The following is a 26,077-nucleotide window of genomic DNA, read 5'->3' on the forward strand; positions in this document are numbered from 1 at the left end:
GTGTGTGTGCGTGCGTGTGCATGTGTATGCACGTGCCTATGTGTTCCTGTGTGTGCTGGCAGGGTGCGGCTAGAGGCGTTCTCCGACAACAGCGGGAAGCTGCAGCTCTCTCTGCAGGAGATCATAGAATGGCTGACAGCCAAGGATGAGGAGCTGTCAGAGCAGCTGCCCATAGGAGGCGATGTGGGGGCCGTCCAGCACCAGAGGGAGTTCCACCAGGTAAAGTGGACGATAAAACCTTTGCAGTGCAAATATTACACAGACAGTACAAATACTTATGGGAGAATTTCACAGGATGTCAAGGCACACACACGTACGCACGCATGCTTGTGTTTCTCAGCTATTGTATGTATATATTATATATATATATATATATATATATATATATGTTATGTCATACTGTATATCCATTCAGAAACGCATGTGAAGCTGACACAGACTGAGTCTATTGACTGACAGATGTATTCACAGGGGTTTTTTGTGCAGAATTGTGTGTGGCAGGAGGGACTTCTTCTACAGTGCCCTGTTTGACTTTAAAGTCCTATATCTGCGCCCATATGAGAACAGTGGAGAAAATGGATTGAGGCTGTGCCCAGGGTCATGTGCTATGGTCTGTGTAATGTGTGCGATGGCTCTGTCATTGAGATCTGAGAGGTTGGGGGTTGGGAGACCAGTGACTTTGGAGGCTGTGTCTGTATTGTGGGTGAGTTTGTTTGTTGTTGCTGCAGACAGCTAAGTGTCTTTGCTTTTCCAGAGCAGCTAACAAAGGTGAGGAACGAAACAGCGCTCTGGGAGTTTGCAGATAACAGAGGGTCTTTGCTGGCAGCTTTTATAGATATCAGAGATGTTGATCAAGGCTGAGTTTATTATTCAGTCTGAGTCAATACTAGAAAGTTGAAGTTCATCTGTCATTGGTGCCACTGATGAAGGTGAGACTTTGTGCACGATCTGCAGTGTGTGTAGGGAGTGCTAAAGAGTAGTTTCAACAAGCAGTGCAAAAACCTCTCTGCTGAAAATGAGTGGTTTATTGAACGCTTAAATGGACACGATTATAAAGACACAGTGAAATTAGGAAAATAGATATACTCGTTCTAAATATTCTTGATGACTCTTCTCGAACTCGTTATATACATAAATTCATCCAATCAAACGCCCACTTCTGAGTGATCCAGTCAAAGATGTTGATTTTGTTGATTTAGTTGATTTGGTCAACTTGTTAGCAAACAGTTGCTTGTTTACACAGGCAACAGATCACTCTGAGACACTTGTGTCAAGAAAGTTACCATTTATAGCGAGTGGTTTCACAGTTAGATTTGCCAGAAAAAGGCTCTGCTGTTTGTGGGAGCTCACAATGAATCCAAGCAGCGAGGTGGAGTCTGCTGAGCTAATCCCCCGTACATGAATATGAATCTTACTTAGCTCGAAACACCACATAAGAAGGAGGTTGTGGTGGTGGAGGCATCTGTGGCAGCAAATGGCATTGGCATGAACATGATCTTCACAGTAAGGCCACCTGTCACAAGAATGACTGTCAAGCGCGAGACTGTGAATACTATAGTGAAATATACTAAAAAGTTTCCATAATGTTTTGGTAAGCAGAGCTGCCGGTAAAAACTTAATAAGAAAACACTAACAAGAAATTGCAACCCGTTTGTCTTTGTTCTCCTTCATGGCAGGGTTGTTCAACTCTTTTGTGTTCAGAATTTCTAGATAAACCGCAGAATGCTACATTGCTTTGTGGTCTTTGTGTGGGGGGGTTTTGGCCTGATTGTCTGCTTATGTGATTGGCCACACTAGCACCTTGCTCAATGACATCATGTTGTTTGCTAGGAGCGCACCATGCTGCCACCGCTCGTTGCATAAACTTCCCCTCACTTCCCCCATTCGATTTTCACGATGTACATCTGAATGTATATGATCAGATGCTTCAAGTCAGTTCAAATGTGCTTCATTGGCATGACAGTGTTAGATAAGCCGTTTTACTAAAGCATCTGAATACAATAGCCAAAATATGAAATGCAACAAACAAGAGACAACACCGATATTGATATATGTATCTGTATCCAATTCTCTCATTTGTGTAGCTGGAAACATCAAATGTAGCAATTTCCTTGAAAATGGACTTAAAATGACTAGTTATAAATCACTAGTTGTTGCAGCAGATTGAACAATGAGGCAGAGGGACTGTTTTTATTTGACAAGACATCTAACTGAACCAAATGCTGAACTTTAGGATTGGGCCTCGAGTGCTTTATTTTCTTGTTATTCAATGTTGACTAGATACTTATTCACAGCTGTGGCCAGGGGGAATAAGTTGTAGCAGGATGAAAAGCTACACATACTGTACACAGACACACAATCTACACAGTATAACCATAATCAAATAAACATTTTGATTAGCATTGAGCCACACGAGGGTTAGCTATTTCACCTCAGTTTACGTGTTTGTGAAGTTTTGATAGTGTGTGTAACACTTATTAGTGATCTGTGTGCTCAATAAAATTTGCGAATTAGCTTTTTCTTAAAAATCATTTCTTAACTGACGTTGCACACCAAATACTCAATACAACTAGAACTGTGATGTTCTCATTACTCAGTACTAAGCTGATAGAACTGGTAACGATTTTAATGTTATGTTTTTTTCAGTGTTAAAGTTTAAGGCTTTAGAGAACATCAGTTAGAGCTGCTGACAGAGGAGTGAGCCACCTCTTCCCCCTTTCAGATAAGTCCTCCATGGTTCAGTGATTTGAACTGGCCTTTAAATCCCTTCAAGGGCTTATAGTGGATAGAAAAGCACACAGGCCCTGAAACTCAGAGAATTCATTGATCGTGGCACAAATCAGCACTTGTTTCTCTTTCTAATAAATATTTTTATCCTCACGCTGAATGCAGCAATGAAGTTCTGCCTTTAAAACCTGGAATCATAATTTGACTTAAACTATTGGTTGTCAGCTGATTCAGCAGGACACAGTCAGGAGGCTGAGTGACACGAATTAAACAGGAATACAGTTAAAATAACATTTTCAACATACAACAGGCCTCTTCAAGTCCTATCAGCAAAAAAAAAAAACCACACACACAAAGTTGTTTCATTTTTCTGTCTCGTAGATGTTTTCTCAGGTCTGTGTTGACGTTTGCAGACAGTGATCAATTGATTCTAGTTTTGTTGCAAGCTGTTACACGTCTTCTATAAGAAGACGTGTAACAGCTTGTTTAGGACGAATTACATCTCACCGAGAGCAGCCAGTGGAGTTGGGAGCTGACAAAAATCTACAGATGTGTTTTTCACAGTTTCACACCGAGCATATAATAAAATAGTATAAAACTGTATCCAGCCCCGCGAGGGAAATTTAGAATGATACAGGAGGTCACCCAACAAGAAGCAAAAGTCTCTGTTGATGAAGCGAATACAATTTTCAAAATAACAAAATGTAGTTTTGTTACATGTGTCGCTGATGTCCGTGTGATGTCACAGCTAGTTCGGAGCAAGTTGGACAAACCTAAAATGACATTTACATTTAAATGTATTTATTAGTTGAGAGATACTTTTGTCCAAAATGATGTACAAATAAAAGACAAACCAAGCCACAGCAGATTAGGGAGAAATCTGTGGAACTCAAATTCAGTATCCTCTTTTAAATCTCCTCTTAAAACATTTCTATTTCATGATTTCTTCGTAAGTGACAGTAATTGTTTCAATTAGTTATTGGATTTATTTGGTTTTAGATTCATGCTTTTGTCTATATGACTTGTATTCTTTGTTTTTACTGTAAAGCAACTGTAACTGTGTGAAACTGTTTTTAAAGGTGCTAAAATAATTTCAAAAAATTGTTTGATTTTTATCTTTTTTTTCTGTTTAGCATTGTCAGGCCTGACTCATCCATAATGTGTATGTTCTTAGTCATAAAATAAAGAAAGAAACACCTGCTTACAATAGTATATGTGCAGGACTTGTAACCACTTTACAATGGCTCATACAATATCTCATTAGCTTTGTCTCCTTTTTCATCTTCTTCACTAACTACATATTTGAATCAGGTGCTTTTGTCTCATGAGGTTCTCCTTTTCTCTTTTAAGCCTCTCCACACGTACACAATTATTTTGACTGATTGAACCTGCTTTTATGTTGACGATGAGTGAATCTATGATGAGAGGTTGTCCAAGGACAAGTTGATCCACCCTAACAGATGCCACTGAACTAATGGAGGAGGAGTGTCAGTCAAGGCCAGCTCACACCAGGATTTAAAACAAAAAACAATCCACAGTTAATTCACTTAATTCCAATGGAACTGCACAATCGATGGATTAACTGGCAGGGTTGAGGTAAATCTGTCCAAATCTTTCAACTTGAATCAATTTTGACTCTCGAATTTGCATTGTTGACCAATAACAAGGTTTTGATTTTCATTTTACTTTCCTCTGTTGGGAGTATAAGCTGACATTTTTGAGACAGGAGCTGATGGTGTATGAATTTTCAGTAAACTGCATGAAGCTATGGATGTTATTATGTTAGCAATCAAGCTAATGAGCTTGTCAATTGGCAGTTAGTGGACTAAGCTTGCTAGCTCAAAGATCCTCTTAAGGAACCCTTTATTGAATGAAATTATGATAAGAATGACAAGCCAGGGCAGAAAGGCTACTGTGACTGACAGGAATTAGCTTGTTCCCAGTTAGCTTATTTCACCAGCTACAATATTTCACCAACTGCCATTGCCAACAGTTGTCACCAAGCTCCTGGAGCTACATATTTCTTAGATGAATATCGCAGCACTTGGGCCTTTACATTCCCAAAGTAAGTGAAAACCGTACCTAACAACTATGATGTTGTCACACTGACCAGGAAGCCTCTGGTCACTTTTAACATTAACACATAACATACATTCAATTTTCAAGGGATTTTATATCATAATTCATTAATTGACTAAGAGCTGACAGAATAATTGGAGGGAGTTTAAAATTATGTCAGTAGCATTTGTCTTATTGGAGACATCAAAAGAAAATAAATGGCTTTCCTGTGTGTTGAAAATACCCACTGGTGGGACAATAACAAAAAATCCCAGGATGTCGCTAAGGGAGGAAAGTCTCACCACTAAAATCTTTTTAATTGACATGTTATATAGCCCTGTGTGCGCTGAGTTAGGGCAGACTCTCATAAAGTTGGTACAGACAGGAATTGCCCGGCAGGCAGGTGTGTGTGTGTGTGTGTGTGTGTGTGTGTGTGTGTGTGTGTGTGTGTGTGTGTGTGTGTGTGTGTGTGTGTGTGTGTGTGTGTGTGTGTGTGTGTGTGTGTGTGTGTGTGTGTGTGTGCGCGCGCGCGCACACGTGCATGCGTGTGTCTTATTGTTAGAGTCATACAGATTGTTAACCTGTTCATGTCTGAGTCTTAAAAATGTCTCAGACAACAAGGAGAATCTGATGCAGTAGCTAAATCACAACAGGGATAATGCTTTTAATTATTATTTTTGGAATAAAAGAATAGTGAGCTCCTTTGATATCTGAATCAAGAAAACAATAATGATTTAAATTAAGGCATTGAAATGTACTTGATGGTGTGTGGGAATGGTAGAACCAATCATCTTTGGATTCTTCCTTCTCTGTGACAGGAAGTGTTTGGAAAAACGCTACCTGGGATGTTCAGGATGTTCTTTCATTTCCCAGTATATCACCTCAGTTGTGGGTGATGCATCATCTCACGAACTGGGACTGGTGTAGACATGCAGAAGCACACACACACACACACACACACACACACACACACACACACACACACACACACACACACACACTCTGTAGCCTTTACACACACTCGTAATTGGTTCTGTAGCCACAGCAGAGTTTTCCTTTCCACCCTCCTTCCAATTTTCTTTCTTGTCAGTTTGTGCAGTATCTCTGGAAGGCGACATGTATTGACAGTGAGAGGTTTGCGACTCCCGTCCCCACCACCACCACCACTCAGCAAGTTCCACCCCACGCCTCCTAATTAAGAGGGCAATGAAAAAAACACTTCTCACCAGGCTCCAGTTGCACCCCCCCTCCGTCCCTCGTCCCCCCCGTCCCTCTCTCCAATAACTGCTGTTGCCTCTTTCCACTACTATTCCCCTAGTGTTGATGCTGAAGAAAACTTGAATGCTCAGTCAAGCTCTGGAGTTAGGAGTGTCTTTTTCCTATGATTTCTAAATGGATTTATGGACATTCATTTACGATGGTTGATTAGAGATGATGATATCCTTGGGAAGTGCAAGTGTAAAAATATGTGTCATGTCTATGTTCAGATTTTGAGTTATGACTGTACGGCTGAGCACGAATTTCGGCCCAAATCAGGCCACACCAGTGAAGCAGGCGACAATGACTAATTTCCCATTGTTTTCAGAACTCTGGCATGGACCCATCCTTTTCACCTTGTGCAATATCTTTGACTCACACCTCCCCTTCAACCTCTTAACAATTTGAAAACCTCAGCACTAAGTCATTCAGGGTTCACTATTGAATATCACTTAGCCTCTCCTCTCCTCTCCTCTCCTCTCCTCTCCTCTCCTCTCTCATGTCCCATTTTCAGCACAGCATGCCTTTATAATCTGAGATGCCTCTGCTTCCCGAGCGTCTGGTCGCTCTAAAACTTTTCCGACAAAGCAGAGAGGGAAATTGCATCCCAGTTTTCTATAGAGAATTAAAGCGTTTTAAGAAATGTGAATTATTGATCTTAAGTGGATTTATTCTGATGTCGTTTTTGTGTGTGGGAGTGCGAGTTCCCTCTGTGTTACATTTTTTTTTTTTCTGTGTGGTTTGGGCGGATGTTTACTGTATGTGTTTTTTGGGGTGGTGATGGTTCGGGGTTTGGCTGGGAAGATATGTTTTTGAGGGTCTTGTGTGTGTTTGGGTGTTGGGATAAGAGAGCATTTAGGCAATAGGAGGGATTTTGTGAATCTGTAGCAGCAGCAGAATCTTCTCTGCCTCGTACGAAAAGGAAAATGAAATGAAAATTTATCCTCTTCTGTCTTGTCAAAAGCACATTGAGAGAGGACCATCCAAAGGGAGGAGTAAAAAGAATGCCATCAACATGTTTAGACGAAGTCAATGAAGTCATTTCCTTCCTAGCTTTCTCTTCTCCATGCATAATGTATCTTAATCTGATCTGAAGGCTTCTCTCTTAATGTTCCTTCAACCAAAGATGAAGCCTCTGAGTGTGAAATTTAGCTGGAATTAAAGTTTTAACATGACAGCTGGCTCAGGGAATCCATGGCTCAGCTCCTCTTTGGGCGGCAAAGCAGCTAAACAGAGGATGGAGAGAATAGAGAGCTGAAGAGGATGAAAAGAGGGCAAAGGAAAAGGAGAGGAACGAAGCAGGAGGGAGTGAGGATGTGAGGTTGCAGAGGGAATTTGCTTGTGATTGGGGAAAGAGTGTGAGAGAGGAAAAGGAGAAACGACACACAGCAGGTTTTCTTCATGACTGTTGTACTGGGAATCTTATCTCATGCCACAGCTCCCCACCGTTACACACTTTTGCATGTTTGCTCATTGCCAGCTTGTGTTTTGTTGGCGTTTCACTGGGGGCTTTCTGTTTAACTCTGCTTGCTGGGTGTTATCAGGCCTGCTGGGCTCTGGTCCTGGGCTTTTTTAATAGTCACTGAAACACTGTCACTGCTGCAACCACGCAACCCCGCTAATTCCAGCTAGTAATGTAGATTTTCAGCTGAAATTGTAATCTCTTCATACCGTAAGAGGATTGAGGACGCTGGCTTCACCTAAATAAATTACTTTGAAGAGAGGGAATATCCCTGGCATTAATTCATACACCTGCAGTATGTTTTATACTGAACAAAGATTAGTGTAGAAGAATGAAAAAGGTTGACACACTGGCTTTTTTCACGGCCCTGGGGAGGCTCTGGGTATCTGCTTAGTGGTGGAGTAGAAGGGTGCAAGTGTGTGTCTTCTTACATCACTGAGCTCTCGCTTGTAATTTGCATAGGGGGTGCTGCTGAATGTGGACCAGTGGAGCTGGGCTCTCGAGCTAATTGGCTCTTCTGTGCGTGCAGGGCCAGCTGACCAGTACTCCCAGTAGATTTGGTCTCGTATTGCGCCCTGGGCATTCAGCTCAAGCAGACAGCCATGTAATCTCATGTGGTCCTGCCAGTGGATCAATCCTATTGTATATGTGTGTGTGTGTGTTCGTATTTGTCCAGTGATTGCTATAGAAAACCCATGTATTCAAACAGGCCAATTTTCTCTCATGGATGGCTTTTGGTCTTTCATGTGTGTTAAAAGTTGAAAACACACTCTTGCTCAGTTCACTATACTCAGGGGTTTAGCTGCTACACTCTTAGTTATTATTCACAAAGATGGACTTTTTATGGCTTAGATCAAACTAATAGTCCGACTTGACATCTAAAGACAGATGTCTAGTTCTTGATTCTCTTAAATTGGACTAATTTGACATGAACTGTGGGTACATAAAGACTTAAAGTGAAAAACATGGTTGACAGAGCAACACGTGAAACCACCCAGCTCTGTTCACCAAACAGGAAGTGGAACTGGAAGACATCAAAAGTTGCAGGGCACAGAAATCTGTCAGTGTTAATGTGTTACTACAGTAACCAAGTCACTGTGGTCTTTATAAACCCCCTTTACCTTCTCATGACTTGCTTCAAAACATTGTTATAAAACCACCAATTATGAGCCACATGCTTTGGTCTTTGTTGTCATTTGGTGCCACTGGTCAGCAGGAGCCACGGATGGTTACCATGGAAACATGGCTCTTAGTTCAGAGCTGGCAAACATTTTTGGCTTAAAATAAGTCTTTATTTCTTAACCGACTGATGTAAGAGCAAAAATACCACAGACCAGTCTAATATAATTTTGTGAAACCAGACCCTGGTTTGACAGTTATTCGTGGCTTAATATAGATAATGTTAGTCAAACTTTGGGCTGACAAAGATGAATCATTTCAAAGGATCTTCCAAATGTGACTAAGAACTGCAGTCTTCTTTCGGCCAAATTTGGAGGGAAAAGCAAGTGCCAGTCAACTTTAAAGTTTCAAAATATATTTTTGTGCGACTGTTTGCCAGGTATTTTTACTCAGATGATCATTAGTCACTGGTGATACATCACTTGAAATAGACCAATGAAAACGCCACAGCAGGATGTGAATAATGGAAGTCAGGCGTAAACTCCTATTTGTTCTTGTTAGCAGTCTGGGCGTGTTGTGAATCACTGAGATTTACAGATAAATGGAAGCTGAATCAAGTCAGATTTATTTCTACAGCCCAAAAACACGCTGTTAGTCTTACAGGTTTTGCAATCTGACATATAGTACATCACCTTTTATCCTTAGACCCCTCAATGTAGATGAAGAAAAATACTACAAAATGTTTGATCTAATTAAATGAAGTTATATGAATTTGAATCACTTTACATGAAAATGCATACAAACATACATTGTCTACATATTAATTCTGTTATCTTTGCCAGTTATGTTACCACACCCAACTATAGCTGATGAGTTCATGCAAGACACCCTCTGCCTCATACCACATTTCTCCTGATTGCCTATTGCTGTGTACCTGATGGCCTATTTAAGTGTCTAGAAATTGATTCTTTCGGCATCTGAATAGCCTCCCTGGCTTTTTTTTGTCAGTGTGCACACATTTCTTCCTATGAAATGGGACTATGAATGCATGTGCTACAGTGTTTGCCAGTTTTCCATCATATGCTGAAGTGAAACATCACAACTCGTACTGGGGATCATAGAATTTGCCCCAGTTTCCCAGTGGTATTTATAATTTGTCAGTAGTTTGAGGGCTGCTTTCTGTTGATAAAGCTGGACTGCTTTGTGTGCTTTCAACAAGGGCTGATCTCATGCACAGATCAGCCCTTGTTTATCATTATCAATTATCCTGTTTGATTGATTATTTTTTGAATGACTGATTAATTGTTTTATCTATACAATGTCAGAAAATTGTGAAGAATGTTCATCAAAATTTCCCATAGCTCAAAGTGATGTTGTGTTGTGCCTGTTGACCAACCCAAAACCTAACCATAACCTAAGCTAACCATATTCAATTTACAATGATAAAAAAGCAGCAAATTCTCATACTCTAGAAGCTGGGACCATCCTGTGATTGGTATTTTTGCTATGAAAATTGAATTAATTAGTTGAACAAATTGTTGTCCAGTAATTTTCAGTCATTCATCCCATTGTTTAAGCACCAATCCTTTTAATCAATGTTAGACAAGGTTGTATCATTATGAGAAGTGAGCACAAGTTCAGCTGAGCCTACCTGACTCAACTTCCTCTGTAACATCCCTTGGAGAAACCAGCAATTCACTTTGGAAACAGCTTATATCTTTAATTCTCCTCCACTCAGAAACACTTCCCCCTCTTCTGTTTGTTTCCCTGCAGGCGTTCATGGAGGATGTCAAGTCTCGTGGGCCGTTCATCTACTCAGTGTTGGAATCTGCCCAGGCCTTTCTGGCTCAGCACCCCTTCCAGGAGCCAGAGGAGACCCTGACCGATGGAAAAGGTCTGCTCCCTTCATACTCTGTGCCAACTGCTGCGCCAGCCAAAATATCCTACTCACAAACTCCCTCAGTTGATCCCCAGAGTTAATTTGGTTGGACCCATGCAGGTGAAATTTTCCATTAGTAGTTATTAGTAGTGATCCGTCCTCTGGTGTCACACTGAGTTTAGGGAAAATGTTCAGGTCGAGACCAATTACCTCTAGTTCAGCAGCTCTACAGTACCATCTGCTCAGATCAATAATACAGTAAGCTCAGCTGTTTCTCTGCCCACTCGTCCTCTTCGTAATGTTTACCTCTCACCACTGGATGCTCACCTGGGAAATACTAAAGCAATCTACCTTACTGTGTCCTCCTTGTTCCGCATCTCGTTTAAGCCCCCTTCCTCCGCACCATCATTCTCCAATCATTGCCCTTCTCTTTGTCTGACCTCTAACCCCTGCCCTCCTCTCCACACTGTTACTTCTCTGTCTCCTCTATTTTTTTACTTCCTCCTAGGCACCTTTATCCTCTCTACCCTGTGTGGCCCTGTCTAACCTTTTCCACCTTTTGCAGAGGTTTCTCCACGCCGGCGGATCTTGAATGTGAGCCGCTCAGTATGGAAACAGGCGAACGTGGCCAGTGACCTGTGGGAAAAGCTGACGGCACGCTGTGTGGACCGCCATAGGTCATACACTTTTCTTTACATTGAGTTTATCCTGCTCAGATTATGTGTGCTTTCTGCAGTGATGGAGGTTAAATTTACTTTCCATTGGATGCTACTTCATACTTCTAGTCCACTACATCTGTAGGAAAAATATTGAACATTTTATTGCACTGTTTTATCTGAGAGCTTTAGTCACTATTTACTTTATGGATTAAGGTTTTACATAAAGAGTGTAGTTGGGGCCCCTTGTCACATTTCAGATGTCTATGAATTGTTAGCAGTTACACGAAAGAGACATTTCACCTCTGAATTTGCTGTTTTTGAATAATTGATCGACGCCCAAAGATTTAAGTCTCACAAACGGAAAACACAAAACACTACCCCTTCAGTCATCTCACGACCCCTCACATCTATCCTGTGACCCTATAAAAAAAATGTAAAATGCTGCTCACACATTTATGCATTAGTATTGACAATATGATAATATCAAATATAACGATACTGTATATCAGCCACAGGGACCTTCTTTTCAGTAGGCTGAATACTTTTACTTTTGATACTGTAAACACATTTTGTTGCTAATAGTTTTGTACTTTTACTTAAATAAGACAGACAAAACAAGTTTCTTTTCTTAGTTACCTAAAAGGTAGAACTTTGGGGATAGGAGATCTTTTTTCATGAATGAAGAACTGGATGGTGCTTGACTATAGATTTAATGATAGGCTTGACAAAAGGTGAAATATTGGCTCTTTCATTTATTATTGTTTGCGGTAAATTGTTTCTTTTTAAAAAAAAATAATTTGGCAATATGTAACCGGAGAGAAAAGTAGGATGAGAATGCTGTTCAAAGATATGTGATGGAAAAAAATATGTATATTTGTTGGAAAATTAAATAATGATAAGATCTTTTAAAAAATGTTTTACCATGCAACAAAAATATGCCCATCATTTTTATAACTCTACAGTAGAGTATTATTTCTCCCTTGTGTCCAGCCGTAACAAAGTTATGCAACAATACATTACACATAATACAATTACCATAACCTGATTACGAAATGTGGCAGTATAATCCATTACAGAAGCAATTTGAGAAACACATTTATCAAGTTGTAGATCATTGGACATTCAGCTTACCTTTCAGAATATTAAGATGTTTTTTTTTAAGGGAGAAACATTTCAGATTGTGAAATGTTGTTTTAAAAATGTGCACATAGCAAATGGCCCCTCCTTGCTGTATGATGTCTGTAAATTTGAATGCATGATGTGTTTGGATGCTACTGCTTGCATTGTGATGGCGCAGGTAGTTAAAACGAATTGCATTTTCAACATAACTGCAGACACATGGAGAGGACGCTAGAGCGTCTCCTCCAGATCCAGGCAGCGATGGAGGAGCTGGCAGTCGCCTTGGAGCAGGCAGAGGGGGTGAGAGACGCCTGGGAGCCTGTGGGAGACCTCTTCATTGACTCTCTACAGGACAACATAGACGCTACAAAGGTAGATAAACACAGAACACCCACACTACATGCACTCGTTTTTTCTTTATCTCTCTTACACACACACACACACGTACACACACAGAGACATTATCATGAACCCAAAATATAAATTGGTTTTACCTGTGGAGTTACTTAATTGTCTCCTTTGAGATAATCGCCTCTGGCTAACCCTGAAAAAGCACACTTTGTGACACTTTGACACATTATAAACAAACATCAAAACAGTGGCATCCAGTCATTTTTTATCACAAATACGCAGCAGTGATATATCACTCACAGATTAACGAGAAATCTGTATCAGGCTGTGTTGCTTTAAAATGTTTGTTTTGGTTGCCCATGTGTGCATCCCTGTCGGTGTGGTTGTGATCTGACAGATGATGACAAGGACGTGGCACTTCAAACTGACACAGTGAGATGGGAGAGGCTACCATCCTCAGTTGAATAGCTGTTGTTAAACAAATGGCAGGTCATTGGTTTAGTCATTATGGAGTGCCGAGTGCCGCTGCTGCCTGTAATTGTGTGGCGCTATTCATTAGAAGTGAGGGCACTTCACAATAATCATGTCACTGTTTGGACTCCTGTCACAGCCAGCACATGTTCAGCTCAGTCTTCAGGGCAGGTTTGTCACTTGGCCTCATCTGTCCTCCCCCCAGTCACTCACACTTAACACATGAATGCATGTAAATAGGACACAATCATACACACATTATGCACAAGTGTATGCATACGTATAGGACTGTTGATTACTAAAATGTTAATTAAACAATAATCACTTATCAGATGGTTGCAGATTAATTTTCTGTTGATTGACTAATTGATTAATTGTGTCAGCTCTACACTCCTATAGTATACACCCACACAAACAAGCTTCCACAGAGTTACTGTGGATCATTCATCATGGTACACATGAAACCTGAATTCAATTAATGCAACGTTTGTGTGCTGGACTTGATTTTTAATTTTTTTTTTAATTTTTTATGAATTCACATGACTGTCATTCAAATCATTCAAATGGCACCCTGAGGAAGAAATACAGGGAAGTAATCCCTAAAAACATGTGACTTCAGGCTGTCCTAGGGCTGAGTTTTCTGCCATGTAGCTCACTAGTGCATAATATTTCTCACGTCCAATCTTTTATTTATGTCCTACTGCGTACTGGCAAATAAAGACATTGGTTTTCAGAAAGTAATCTTAAAAGCACCCAGACATGTCAGACAGGCAAACTTGCTTGTTTTTGTTACCTGTTTTTTTTTTTTTTTTTTTTTTAAGATACGGTATTATCCCAGCTGAGGTTTGGCACTTTGGGATTTGCAAAGGTCAACAACAAAGGTTTTCACACACTGAAATGAATTAAAAAAAAAAAACAGTGAACCTAACACCCAACAGTGCAAATTTGATTTGTAAATAGACGACCATGTGCACATGGGCTGCCCACACACACACACACACTCCATTATTGTTACGGTGTAACCTTAAGTTACACACAGTTTAATGTATAAATTCAATTATTTCCCTCATTGTTCACATTTACAATTTACTATGAACAGAGGCTGCTGCTTGTTCAATATCATTATACAATCTTTTCTCCTTGACTTAGAAAGTTAATACATGGTTGCTGCCAAACAGCTTCTAAAATAGAGCTGGGAGCTATAATGGATCACGTTTCTATTGATTTTTGTTATTTATTTAATCTGAGTGGAGTTTTGACCAAACTGGATATTTGTGCTGCTCTCTCATCCCACCTGGGCCTAATATTTTTCTATATTTAATATGTTTTATATTTCATCTTGTTTTCCCTTTCTCATTTATTCCACTGCTCTTTTTTCCATCTACCTCTCTCGGCCCCTCTGCTCCTCTCACTCTCTCGTACTGCTGCAGTTATTTAAGGAGGAGCTGACCCAGGTTAAGGAGGGCATGAAGCACATCAATGATCTGGCCCACCAGCTGGCAATCTCTGACGTTCACTTGTCGATGGAGAATGCCCGTGCCCTGGAGCATCTCAACAGCAGATGGAAAGTGCTTCAGGTAGGGTTCACTGCCGGGTCTGTGCTGTGTGTTTGACATTGTCAGCAGCAGCCACTCCAGCAGTCAAATTCTAGGGAGGCCTCAAAGAGTAATTTCATGTGTTATGAGGCTCTAGTGGTACCAACACCTCAGACTTACAACCGTTTTATGTGTGTGATGAGAAACTCTTCAAACACAATTCTTGGATATTTAACAATATTGTTTTGCTCACTTTTTAAATGCAGACTCTACAGTGTTGGATTGTTATGTTTGTCCTAATGTATGTTAAGGGTTTATATGAGGCTCTTAGGGTACACACCTCAGGCTTACAACAGTTTGATGTCTTTTTGAGCTTGTGTTAATACGTAGAGTCATCTTTGTTATTTTTAAACATTATGAATTCAAAGTCGAATTGAGAAAAACAGCAGTATAGACAAATTAATAATGAAAATGCAATGAATCACGGTTTGAGACCGTGCGCTGACATCCAAGGCACTTTTAAAAATTTCAAGAATAAAGTACCTCGAATTCATTGAACTGGACTTGCCCTCCGCTCGATGCGTTATTGGATGTATGGATGCATTATCCAGCGAGCATTACTGCAACTGTGAAGTGTGCAACTTTCAAGCTTAGGCTGCGTTCTCCATCAGCAACCTCTGTAGCGCTCTTACAAGCACAACAAAACCCACTCAGCCTTCACCACACCTCATGAGAGAACACCCTGTTCCCATTAGATAACCTTCATGACACCTTCCCAACTTATCGTTCATCACATTGTCATGATGTTTTTAATTGCCACTCCGGCCCCCCACCCCCTTTGTGTCTATAACGTCCCAACAATTCTTACAAATTGGTTTTCCGGTATCCACTTCAGTAGTGCAGAATGAAACAGGTCATGAGGAGAACAGAATGCAACAAAACGGAGCAGATCAGTATAGACTAGCTGTGGGTTTGATGTGTAAGCCAGGGTTTTTCTGTGCTTTCTCATCTGAGTGAAGCAAATAAAGTCGATTCTTTCAAGTTAAGCCTCTGTCATCTGAATGAAACCTATTGGATTATTTGTAGCAGCTAATCACGGCTAGACAGAGTCACAAGCCAGAGCTTTCTGAAAATGTCCTCAAGTCCAGTGTGAAATATCTCAACATTGGTTGAATTGCTAAAAGATTTTGTACAGACATTCATTGTCCCAAGAGAATGTATGACTTCCCTGACTTTTCTTCTAGCAACATCATGAGGCTCAAATATGTGGGTTTAAGTGAAATATCTCAACAGCTATTGGCTGGATTGCCAGACATTAATTTCCCCATCAGGATGAATTGTAACTGCTCTGTTGATTTTTTGATTTTTCATCCAGCGCCATCATCAGGTCACAATTTCTGTTTGCCCAATACTTTTGGATTATGATTAAATAACAGCAAAAGTAATGACATTTCCATTGTGCAGTAGTAAGCAGGCTAACAGACTCATACATCGTCTCCCAATCCCATACTACATACTGATTATCACACAACTGTGTTTTGTACGTCCATCCTAAGTACAGTTTTTGTGATGATGATGCACACTATTCATCCACAATGCAATGTGGATGGAGAAGCTAAAAAGATATTTAAATTTAAAATTAGGTGGTGGTAAAACAGCTCCAAAATGTTTTATGGAAGAAAAAAGAACATAGTGAAGTTTAATGAACAGTTGCTGATAAAATGGTGATGATGGTTTATTTATTGATTTATTTATTTCAGTAATGTTTTTGGAGCACAGCTTGTTAAAAGTTGAAGGATCTTATGTTTATTTCTAGCTGTGTTGATCCTTTTGATAAAGATACATGTTTGACCAAACGAACAAGTTCAGGTGCTCGTTGCTCAAAAACCAGCAAGGTATTGCTTATCCTAGAAGTGCATCCTTTATAACAAGCAGCCTTTTTTTCCTGTGTGGGATGGAATGAGCTCACATATAAATAGAAACATCTGTCAGTCCTATTTTTATACACATCAGTAGCCTACCTTCCCTCTGTTTCAATTAAAATGTCTGAAAGTATTTCTTTCATAAGGGTCATGATGCATAGGGAAGCTTAAGTGATCGTTAAAAGCATTCATAAATCTCCAGTAAAACACTTTCTGGAGCCTGAATTATCAAGGAGACATCAGCTACAAATTGCCGCCACAGTCCCATGTATTTTAGGAAAGGATTGTTGGGACTCATTACACATTCTTTTTCAGAGAGAGCGACATAGAAAGAACAGAAATTGGGACTCATCTTGCTGCTCACTGATGTCCCTTTGCGTTGGAGGTAAAAAGAGTCTTCATGAAAAAGTTCTCTTACAGGATAATTTCTGCTAAATCTTTGATGCATTGTGTGCTGCAGCAGGCAGTGTGTCCTCTGGTCTTTGATTCAGGAAGGAAGTGAGTCTCTAATCCCCCCTGATGATCAGCATTGTTAAAAAGGCTTTTAGTATCCATAGTCACCAGCACAGTCTCTCCCAGATCTTGGACTAGTCTCTGTGATATCAGTAGAGCCCAAGTAATGTATTAAGTGACAGGTGTTACGAATGGTTTTAGACAAACTTTTTCTGTGTATTGCAGCTGTCTTTGCGCTGCCTTGCACCTCAGACAATCTGCCGTCTCTGTCACCCGCAGTAATTAATTTCTGTGCGATAAGATGCACTGACTTGACATCTTGTGTGAAAGCAAGCAGAATGGAGAAACCTTTTTCTTTGCCCCTCTCTGTGTCCCATTTCTCTCTTAATTAAAATGATAAATGCTAAATCCCAGCAACATCCGGTTCCATGTTGATTTTGGCTACTCTGACGCCGGCAAAAATGTATTTCCAAATTTGATTTCCTCATATTTGTCGATCATGGATAATTTAGTCGTTTGTCTTCCTTATGGCAGCCCAAATTGCCTGTATAACAAATAGATTGCACAACACTGCACAGTTGGCAGTAACATGTCCACGGCACATTGACAGTACTCTATATTAGTCCCAACCAATTTAAATCACCTTCCAGATTATATTGTTTTATTTTCTGGTGAGGGAGCAATGATGTGTGTACACTGAGAAATGTTAACTTAATACATCTAAGTTCTCACATTATGACTCACTGTCTGCTTGTTTTTGAAGTCTATAAAGGCCCTTCACATATTCTTCTTTCTCTCATTCTCTCTTTACCTGTCTCTACCTCAACGCGGGTGGATTTACCTCCCATTGTTTGAGGACGTTTCAAACATCCAGCTGACAATGATTCATGTGCCAAATCCAATACATTTCAAATAAACCAGGATTAAACAGACTAAATCCCATTTGATGGGGAATAAAACTGATGTGAAATGCTTTTACAAAGGCAGTGGCAAACTTAATTTTGTCAACTCAGTCTCCATGGTTATTGACGTGGCACATGTGAAGCTTTGTAACCCTCCCTCTTCTCTCATTTCATCTTATTTTCCTCCAGCTCTTTTCCACACTGATAGTGCAACCAGGAACCGTTGTCCTCGTTTCAACAAAATATATTATTTTGCAATCTCTGTCTTCATTTCCTACCTGCTGCTCTTCAAAGGCTTTCAAAGTCCTTCAAGAGGGGCAGCAGAGGAAAAAGACATAATTTATATTCTGCAGTTAACTAATGGAGGAGAAGCAGGTGGTCTGATGCGTCTGCATCTCTATTGTGGGGATTTGTGGTGAAGAGGGATGAACAGCATGATTCCCTTTGATATAACTCTGCATGTGTGTGTGTGTGTGTGTGTGTGTGTGTGTGTGTGTGTGTGTGTGTGTGTGTGTGTGTGTTGTGTGTGTGTGTGTGTGTGTGTGTGTGTGTGTGCGCGTGTCTTCAGGGGTCCATAGAGGAGCGGCTGAAGCAACTCCAGGATGCACATAGAGACTTTGGCCCCGGATCGCAGCACTTCCTTTCCAGTAAGAGTCCTCTTCTGCTATTTGAAGTCGGTACCTCATGTCGCACCAATCTGTGCCATGCTGTGCCAAGGCACCATCTTAAAGTGTGGGGGGGATGAAAAGGAGGTTAGGTGTGTTACAGTTTTGTTGTGATGAGGCGTTAAAACGCTGCCTATACGTGTGTTTGTGCTTGTGTGTTTGTTTGTATTTGGGTTACAGATGGAGCTGGCAGGCTTTATTCGTCTGTCTTCATCAGTTCCAGCTCACTGTTGCGATAAGCATCCCCAGTGATGCTCATCACAACAGTCATTGCTCTCATTTGAGCAGAGATACATGTTTGTGAATTCTGTCTTTTCTTTTACCTGCTGCTCTTCAAAGTGTACAGAGCAGGGGGCGGGGTAGCAGGGGGCTGACAAATGTGATTGCCTTTGCCTAGTTTAAACTGATGAAGAAGTGGAAAGGCCGTGTGTGGCAGGGCACTCTGTGCAAGTGTATCTGAAGTGGTGCTGTGTACTTGTGTGTTTCCAGTGTCCTCACCAGCCCCATCCAGTTTTACTGCTGTCACGCTGGCTCAGAAATGCCACACTTGGGCTTATATAGCATTACTCCACTACCAGCACAGCCCACTGCACCCTGCAGGAACGTCTGGACGTACTGTGTGGCTTTTTATGCACCAACATGCTTTTTTTTGGTTTGATATTGCACACTGTAAAATGCTATATAGCACATGGTGCTTATTGTTCATAGGTAGGTGGAATGTGACCGAGTACATTTACACAAGTAATGTATTTCATTATTATTTTAGGAACTTGTACTTCACTTAACTTCAGAGGGAAATGTTGTACTTTTTACTCCACTATACATTTATGTGTTTACGTTTATTTATCTAGCTGGAGCTCCTTGTCACGTTCCAGATGTCTGTGAGTTGTTTCCCCTCTAAACCTCTGAGTCAATTTTATTTGAATAACTGCTTGAGGCCCAAGGAGGCAAAACTCTCCAATATTTACCCCAAAAAAGCAAAGATTAGAGAATAGTAAAAAAAAAAATGTAGCAGAACTTTGTCCTTGTTATTTACAAACCCATTTAATGACACACTCCCAGATTTGTCTTGTAACTCTGTCGAGCAGTCCAGCCTCTTAGTTTGTGGAACAGATGGACTAAACTACCTAACTAAAATGTAATGTAATGTAAAAAAGATAATATGATATATAATATGTCAGCCAGAGGGGACATTCTGTATATTAAGTAGTTTTACTTTTGATACTTTAACTTCATTTTGCTAGTAAAAATAATGAGTTTTACTGAAGTAGGATTTTGAATGCAGGACTTTTACTTTATTACATGAGTTCTTTTTCATGGAAGTATTGGTACTTTTTCCTTTATGTAAAGGTCCTGAATGCTTCTTCCACCTCTGAATCTGATCTACTTCAGTCTTTGTGTGTGTGTGTGTGTGTGTGTGTGTGTGTGTGTGTGTGTGTGTGTATATATTTTTCACATATGCAGATCAACAACATACAAGTCTGCATTGTGCCATCTCATAATACAATAATGGACAACGACATGATGTGCCTGTCTGTGTGTGTGTCTCAGTGTGTGGTTGCATGTATGCCTTCTGTAATGCCTCTGGACTAGTGTGGTTCTTGCTTCCTCCAGTGCAGTATGTCGTCTTTGATCTTCAGCTGAACCTCCTGTGGTTAAAACGCTACGCTCACCCTGTCTCAACGGCTCCTCTACCTCCCTGTATTCTGTTAGGCCGTGCCAAACAAACCAATGCTCTGTGGAAACTCGACACAATAGACCTGTCCCTTTAGCTTTACTGCACCTGTTGATCACCAGAGCAGCTCTGTTAAGACGATCTGAATGGACATGGTGTGTGGATACGCTGTCAGGGGCATTTTGCACAATGGCTTTTTGTGCATGACATGCCTGTTTTGAAACTGGTTTTGTGTCTGTGTGTTTGCGCAGGTTCAGTGCAGATACCATGGGAACGTGCCATCTCGCCAAATAAAGTGCCCTACTACATCAAGTAAGTGCAAATTCAGGGTCAGTGTCTGCGCTGTGGGGATGTATGTACGTTTTCCTTGGCGTGAAGCCCATTGATTACATTCTTTTTCACCAAAGATTAACTGTGACTGTAATTTCCTCTCCATAATTTCCTGTAGTATTATTCAAAATCTATTAGTGTGAGTGACTGGCATGATTTCTTTATTTTTCCAGTTGTGACTTCTCAATGAGAGACAATGTAAAACAGCTTCAAATGATGCAGTTTCATCATTAGTGAGGAGTCATGCTTCATGCTTTGAGAGCACAAACAATATCACAATCGTTCTCTCTGTTCCTGGAGTTTTTTTTATCTATAGTCTATGATAAATGAGGGTCTATTAGAGCACCTGCTATTTCTTTATTTTATTGTAACCACTTGCATTTGTAACAAAGGCAAACATAGATTATTTGTAATCACCCGGCATTCTACAGTTCCCATGAATTCCAAACAAAATCTGTAATCTGTCTGTGTGCCATTATTCTCATAGCTCATAACTTGACTCATCCCAGCCTGCAAAGCTGTTGTTTTTAATCTACAAATGTGTCATTAGTACAAGCAGATCCAGCAGAGTAGAATTAACCCTATCATCTGTGCTTTAAGCACCGCTCGACTCACAGTTTCAAAGCTCTTTCTGCTGCCCAAACATTTGTACAGAGGTACGGTTAGAGAGCAGATAAATACTAAATGATTCAGAGAGGAACTCTATTGAGCTACCGTGAACCCTATTTGCCTGAGCACTCATCTGTTTATCTATTTACCTCATCAATACTATTTCACCTTATTTCACCAGTGTTCTGCTGGTTTTATCAATGAACTCTCTGTGTGTGTGTGTGTGTGTGTGTGTGTGTGTGTGTGTGTGTGTAGGGGATGGTATCTTTAACTACTGTGCAAGGTTTTGTACAGTTTGTTCCTCTGCTGACTATGAGTATTTATTTTCTTTATCATTTGCAATACAACCTCTTGTTTTAGTCTGTTCAGTTCTTTATGTGCTACATTACTGTACTGATGGGTGGGAGTAGTATCTGAGTAGCACTCCACTGGGTACCAATCAATGAGCGCTTGCACAGGTAAAACAATGAGTGCTGCCCTAAAAGGCCCCTGGGTCCTGGCAGACTTCCTGCTTTGGGGATTCTCATTCATTTTGCTGCGCTAGTCATTTTTTTATTGGATCTATTTTTTCATGTACAGTTTCAGAATGTGCCCATAGAGTTAATAGTGTGATGGGAAGGTGGTGTATGGTTTTCGATACGCATATACAGGTTGGGATTAGCAGTCAGTGCTTTAAAAAAGAATAAATCTGTAAAGAATAAGAAAATAAATAGGAAATACAAACAGGAATAAATAAAAGGATAAATAAGCAAATAAAACATGTGGAAAGAATGCGTTTCCTTTTCTTTTGCTTTTACCCTATTACTAGCAATAACAATTGGTAAAAGCCTTTTACCAGTTGCTATTGGCAAAAAGTAAAAGCAATAAATAAAAGCAAAAGCATTTTCTTTTTAATTTACTCATTTATTCTTTTATTTATTCCTGTTCATATTTCCACATGTATTTTCTTATTCTTTTACGACTTATTTTTTTATGTCATTCCTATGACTCCATATGTCTCCAGCAGAGCAGTAGTGGAAAGTAACATTGATAACTGAACCTGTCTCCTTTATCATGTTGCCATACGTCTGCTCTTTACAGGCCTGAAATCTCTTGTAGACAATGGGCGCCGTATCCAGCGCTCTCATTTTTCCCTTTCTCTCTCACATAGTCCCCTCTGATCTCACTCCTTTTACTGTCTTGTCCTACCCACCTGTTTCTGCTCACTCGGCTCATTTGTGCTCCATTTTGCCTTGATCTTTCTGACCTGAAAATGTGCACCTCCATTCCTGCCTGCTTCACAAATTCTTCTGCCTTGGTTTCATTTTTCTGTCTTCTCCCAGCCATCAAGCTCAGACAACATGCTGGGACCATCCAAAGATGACAGAACTGTACCAAGCCCTCGGTGAGTAAGGAGACAATTAAAGCATCCTCAGAGTCGTTCTCCTATGCCCAGGACCCCTACTGGGCTCCAGCAGCACCACCAGCAAGGCACCACTGGGCCCTGTCACAGCTCATTAAAGTCCCTGTATTTCAAACACCTTAGGGACTACATCGCTACTGTCATTAACCTACAAGGCCCAATTTGCCAGCACCGTGATTGCTTTTCGCTTAGCCTTTAATTAATTGTGATTAAACGACATCATGTGTTTTACTGTTAATCTGATCTGACACTGGGAGCTTTCAGGGGAGATATACACGCCGTCGCATACACATTCTCCCCTAGACACACACATGCATGTGCACGCACATACACAGATAACAGTAGTAACACAGTACACTACTAATGACTTCTGCAAAGGCGTGATAAACAGGGGGAGATATAGTGATGTCTAATTCCTCAATGGCAGGGTGGAGTGGTGCAGGATGGGTTTGTTTTCTCTCATCTTTTCATTTAGTCTAATCTCTTTCTATCGCTCTCTCGCTCTCCATTAGCGGATCTGAACAACATCAAGTTCTCAGCATACAGAACAGCCATGAAGCTGCGACGGGTTCAGAAGGCTCTGAGATGTACGTATGGTTTTTCAGTCATGGTATTTTCTGTCTCCAGCACGGGAATGGCTGGTTAAGTGATATGCTGTTATCCTGCGCCATCGGTAATCCGCTATGACAAGCTCTCTTCGGGAATGAGATATAATGATTAGTTGTGGCACATTTCTTTATTCAGTTGTCGAAAGAATCACCGCTCCCCTCTGCACTACTTGGAAATGTAGTTGAGAATATTCTTTGTATTCTCCATTACTGTTGGATTTGAAATGCAGCAATCAAAAGTATTGATAAAAGAACCACTAGAACCACTCAACTACCGGTTTCCTGCCTCATTTTCATCAGGGACTGGATCGTTGGTTTGCGAGGTAATTAAAGCTATTAATTGGTCCATTTGAGTTACAAAAGAGAATGCAATTAGTTTTTGCTGCTTGGTTGAGGCTTGAATTTGTGCCCCGTCAGGGTCACAGCACTTGTTATATCCTACAGGGGTCACACACTCTCACTATCTGCCTATTTCACATTCTTTGCTCTCTCGCTTTTTCACTACCTCTAAGCTGCTCTTTCTGTTTCTGTCTCTGTGCTTTCGACACCTTAATCTCATCCATCTTCCATCACCTGCAGTGCTCTAACTCTCACTGACCCTGGATGAGCCTACATTTGCCACTGTCACTTCTTCATGTCCATCCTCGTTTCCTTCTCCTTCTTTGCCTTCTTTTGCAACCTTTCACCCACCCTCTCTTCCCTCCATTTCCCGGGTTTCTGTAATAAAAACTCTACGTACTTGATCCACTGTGAAAAAACCTCTTTCAATGACTCCCCCTCTTTCTTTTCTCTTGCCCGCTTTCTTATCTCACCCTCCTCTGGTCTACTAGTTGATATTGTTCCCGAATTTAATTGCCAGGCTGCCTTGATAACCACGGAATTCTCACTCTTTCTCTCTCCACACTTTGTGAATGATTGAGCAGCGCTGTATAAGAGCCCATCAGAAATACATTTTTAGGTGATTCCCTCCCAACCCTGAGAATATTCCTCTTATCTCCTCTCTCTGTTCTACCTCATTATCGTGCTATCCAATTATACCTGGCATCATCGGACACCCTTTTAGCTCCACTCCAAGGGATGGACCATCAAATTAGTTTAGAAGAGCGAAATCAAATTTGTGTCACTGCTCTTGAAACATCTGCTAGGGCGTAAGTGGGCAAAAAGGGTGAATAAGCTCCTCTGTCGCTTGTGCTCTCATTTGCTGAGGTGAGGATGATGATCCTACTCTGTGTATGTGTGTGTGTGCGTGCATGTGTGCGTGTGTAAAATGAACGTGCAGTCATGTATGTAGGAACATAACTGTCTACACTTGAATATGCCTCAATTTATCCATTTACCTTATTTCAAACCATATCAAAAAATAAACTGTCTAAATCTCACACATGCATATTGCACACACAACTTGCATCGCATCAAAAAGTACATGCAGAGCTAAATAGAGATGAGTTTGTTGTTCCCAGGTATCTGTGTTCCTTAATACCTCTCACTGTGTGTCTTTAGTGGATTTAGTAGCGCTGAGCAGCCTTGTGGAGGTGTTTCGGGAGCAGGAGCTACAGCAGGGGGAGCACGTGATGGACGTGGTGGAGGTGATTCACGGTCTGACGGCTCTGTACGAGAGGCTGGAGGAGGAGAGGTCCATCCTGGTCAATATTCCACTTTGCGTTGACATGTGTCTCAACTGGCTGCTCAACGTGTACGACAGGTGGGTAAGCTGGTAAGATGTTTCCTTGAGGAAATGAGGGAAGTAATTATTAAAACCTGCTTGTGTTGAAAGCTGAATCAATTATGTCTTTTAAACAGCACAGCTTTCATGTACTATACCTCTGTCTCATCGAGTTAGTGTCTGTGTATCCAGCAGACACAGAGCAACATGAGTATTCATTCAGAGTTGTGTTTCTTGCCACCTGACAGTCAAATAACCCTTGTTGACCTGGATGGCTACTTAAAGGGCAATTTTACACATCAGAGTCTACAACTCTTTCGGAGTGCTACTACATATGTGAAATAAAGGTGTATAAAGTCCTGAGAGGGAGCTGTACAAAGTTGCTCTCTCGTTTTTGTACAACAATAACTATGATAGCTATTTGTTGTAAATAAAGAAAGTTTGGGGAAAAAAGACTTCAGGTTTGAAAAATGAAAAACATCTCGGGGTCTGGAAAGAAATGAGTTTACCAGACGTCATGAGCTGCTCATCTGTGCTTGCAGCTTGAGGCCACATTAGCTGCTACTAGCATAACACACCCGAAACTCTGACTGAACTGTCAACAGTGGCATTGTGCATTCAGCAGTGGTAATGTAAACACTAGATTTTGACAAGGGAGAAGAATATGTGGAATAAAAAAAGACAACATCTCTGGTTCTGCTGCGTCAGTTTTGATACATTTTGAAAAACTGTCCGTCGTGACTTGACTCTGATGTTAAGTTGGTGGAAAATCTTAGTGAGTAGCACACTCATGTTTGTCATGTAGTGATCATAAAGTTCCATACTATAGCATCTTTTCAGGAGATTTCATACCAATGCCAGGGGAACATATAAATAAAGTAGTGCCACATACAGTATTTATCTTTCAGTTAGAGCTGAGCTGTGATCTGTGACTGGAAGAGAAATTGAGCTTTTACACGGACTTTATTGAGTATAATGGTATTCACCTGCAGTGAATCAGTTTTGGTCATGTTTTTATTACTTCAGATATGACTGACGTTGTAAATCTGGACTGTAACCTTCCCTCTGGTGGTTCCTATTCCTATTGTCTTATTTAATACTTCATGAGCATTAAATTTCTCAAGAATATCATGAAATGCTAGATTTGAGTGTGTCTCTAAGTTAGCATTTATGACCGTGATAAATAACATGACGGGCCTGTATCAGGTTTA

General features: G+C 40.6%; 1 protein-coding gene across 3 annotated transcripts in view; it reads left to right on the forward strand.

Annotated features, from left to right (window-relative positions):
* The window catches only part of drp2 (dystrophin related protein 2), a 148,739-nt gene that overhangs the window by 94,540 nt on the left and 28,122 nt on the right, over window positions 1–26,077 (forward strand). For all 3 annotated transcript variants that reach the window (XM_056382163.1, XM_056382162.1, XM_056382164.1), the window contains exons 3-12: window positions 63–219; window positions 10,397–10,517; window positions 11,068–11,179; window positions 12,496–12,652; window positions 14,533–14,679; window positions 18,483–18,561; window positions 20,506–20,566; window positions 22,516–22,577; window positions 23,108–23,182; window positions 24,704–24,905. In XM_056382163.1, coding sequence (XP_056238138.1) covers window positions 63–219; window positions 10,397–10,517; window positions 11,068–11,179; window positions 12,496–12,652; window positions 14,533–14,679; window positions 18,483–18,561; window positions 20,506–20,566; window positions 22,516–22,577; window positions 23,108–23,182; window positions 24,704–24,905 — 1,173 coding nt within the window. The remainder of the gene's footprint in view (window positions 1–62; window positions 220–10,396; window positions 10,518–11,067; window positions 11,180–12,495; window positions 12,653–14,532; window positions 14,680–18,482; window positions 18,562–20,505; window positions 20,567–22,515; window positions 22,578–23,107; window positions 23,183–24,703; window positions 24,906–26,077) is intronic.

This window comes from Seriola aureovittata, chromosome 8 (genome assembly GCF_021018895.1).
Source record: "Seriola aureovittata isolate HTS-2021-v1 ecotype China chromosome 8, ASM2101889v1, whole genome shotgun sequence".
NCBI lineage: Eukaryota > Metazoa > Chordata > Actinopteri > Carangiformes > Carangidae > Seriola > Seriola aureovittata.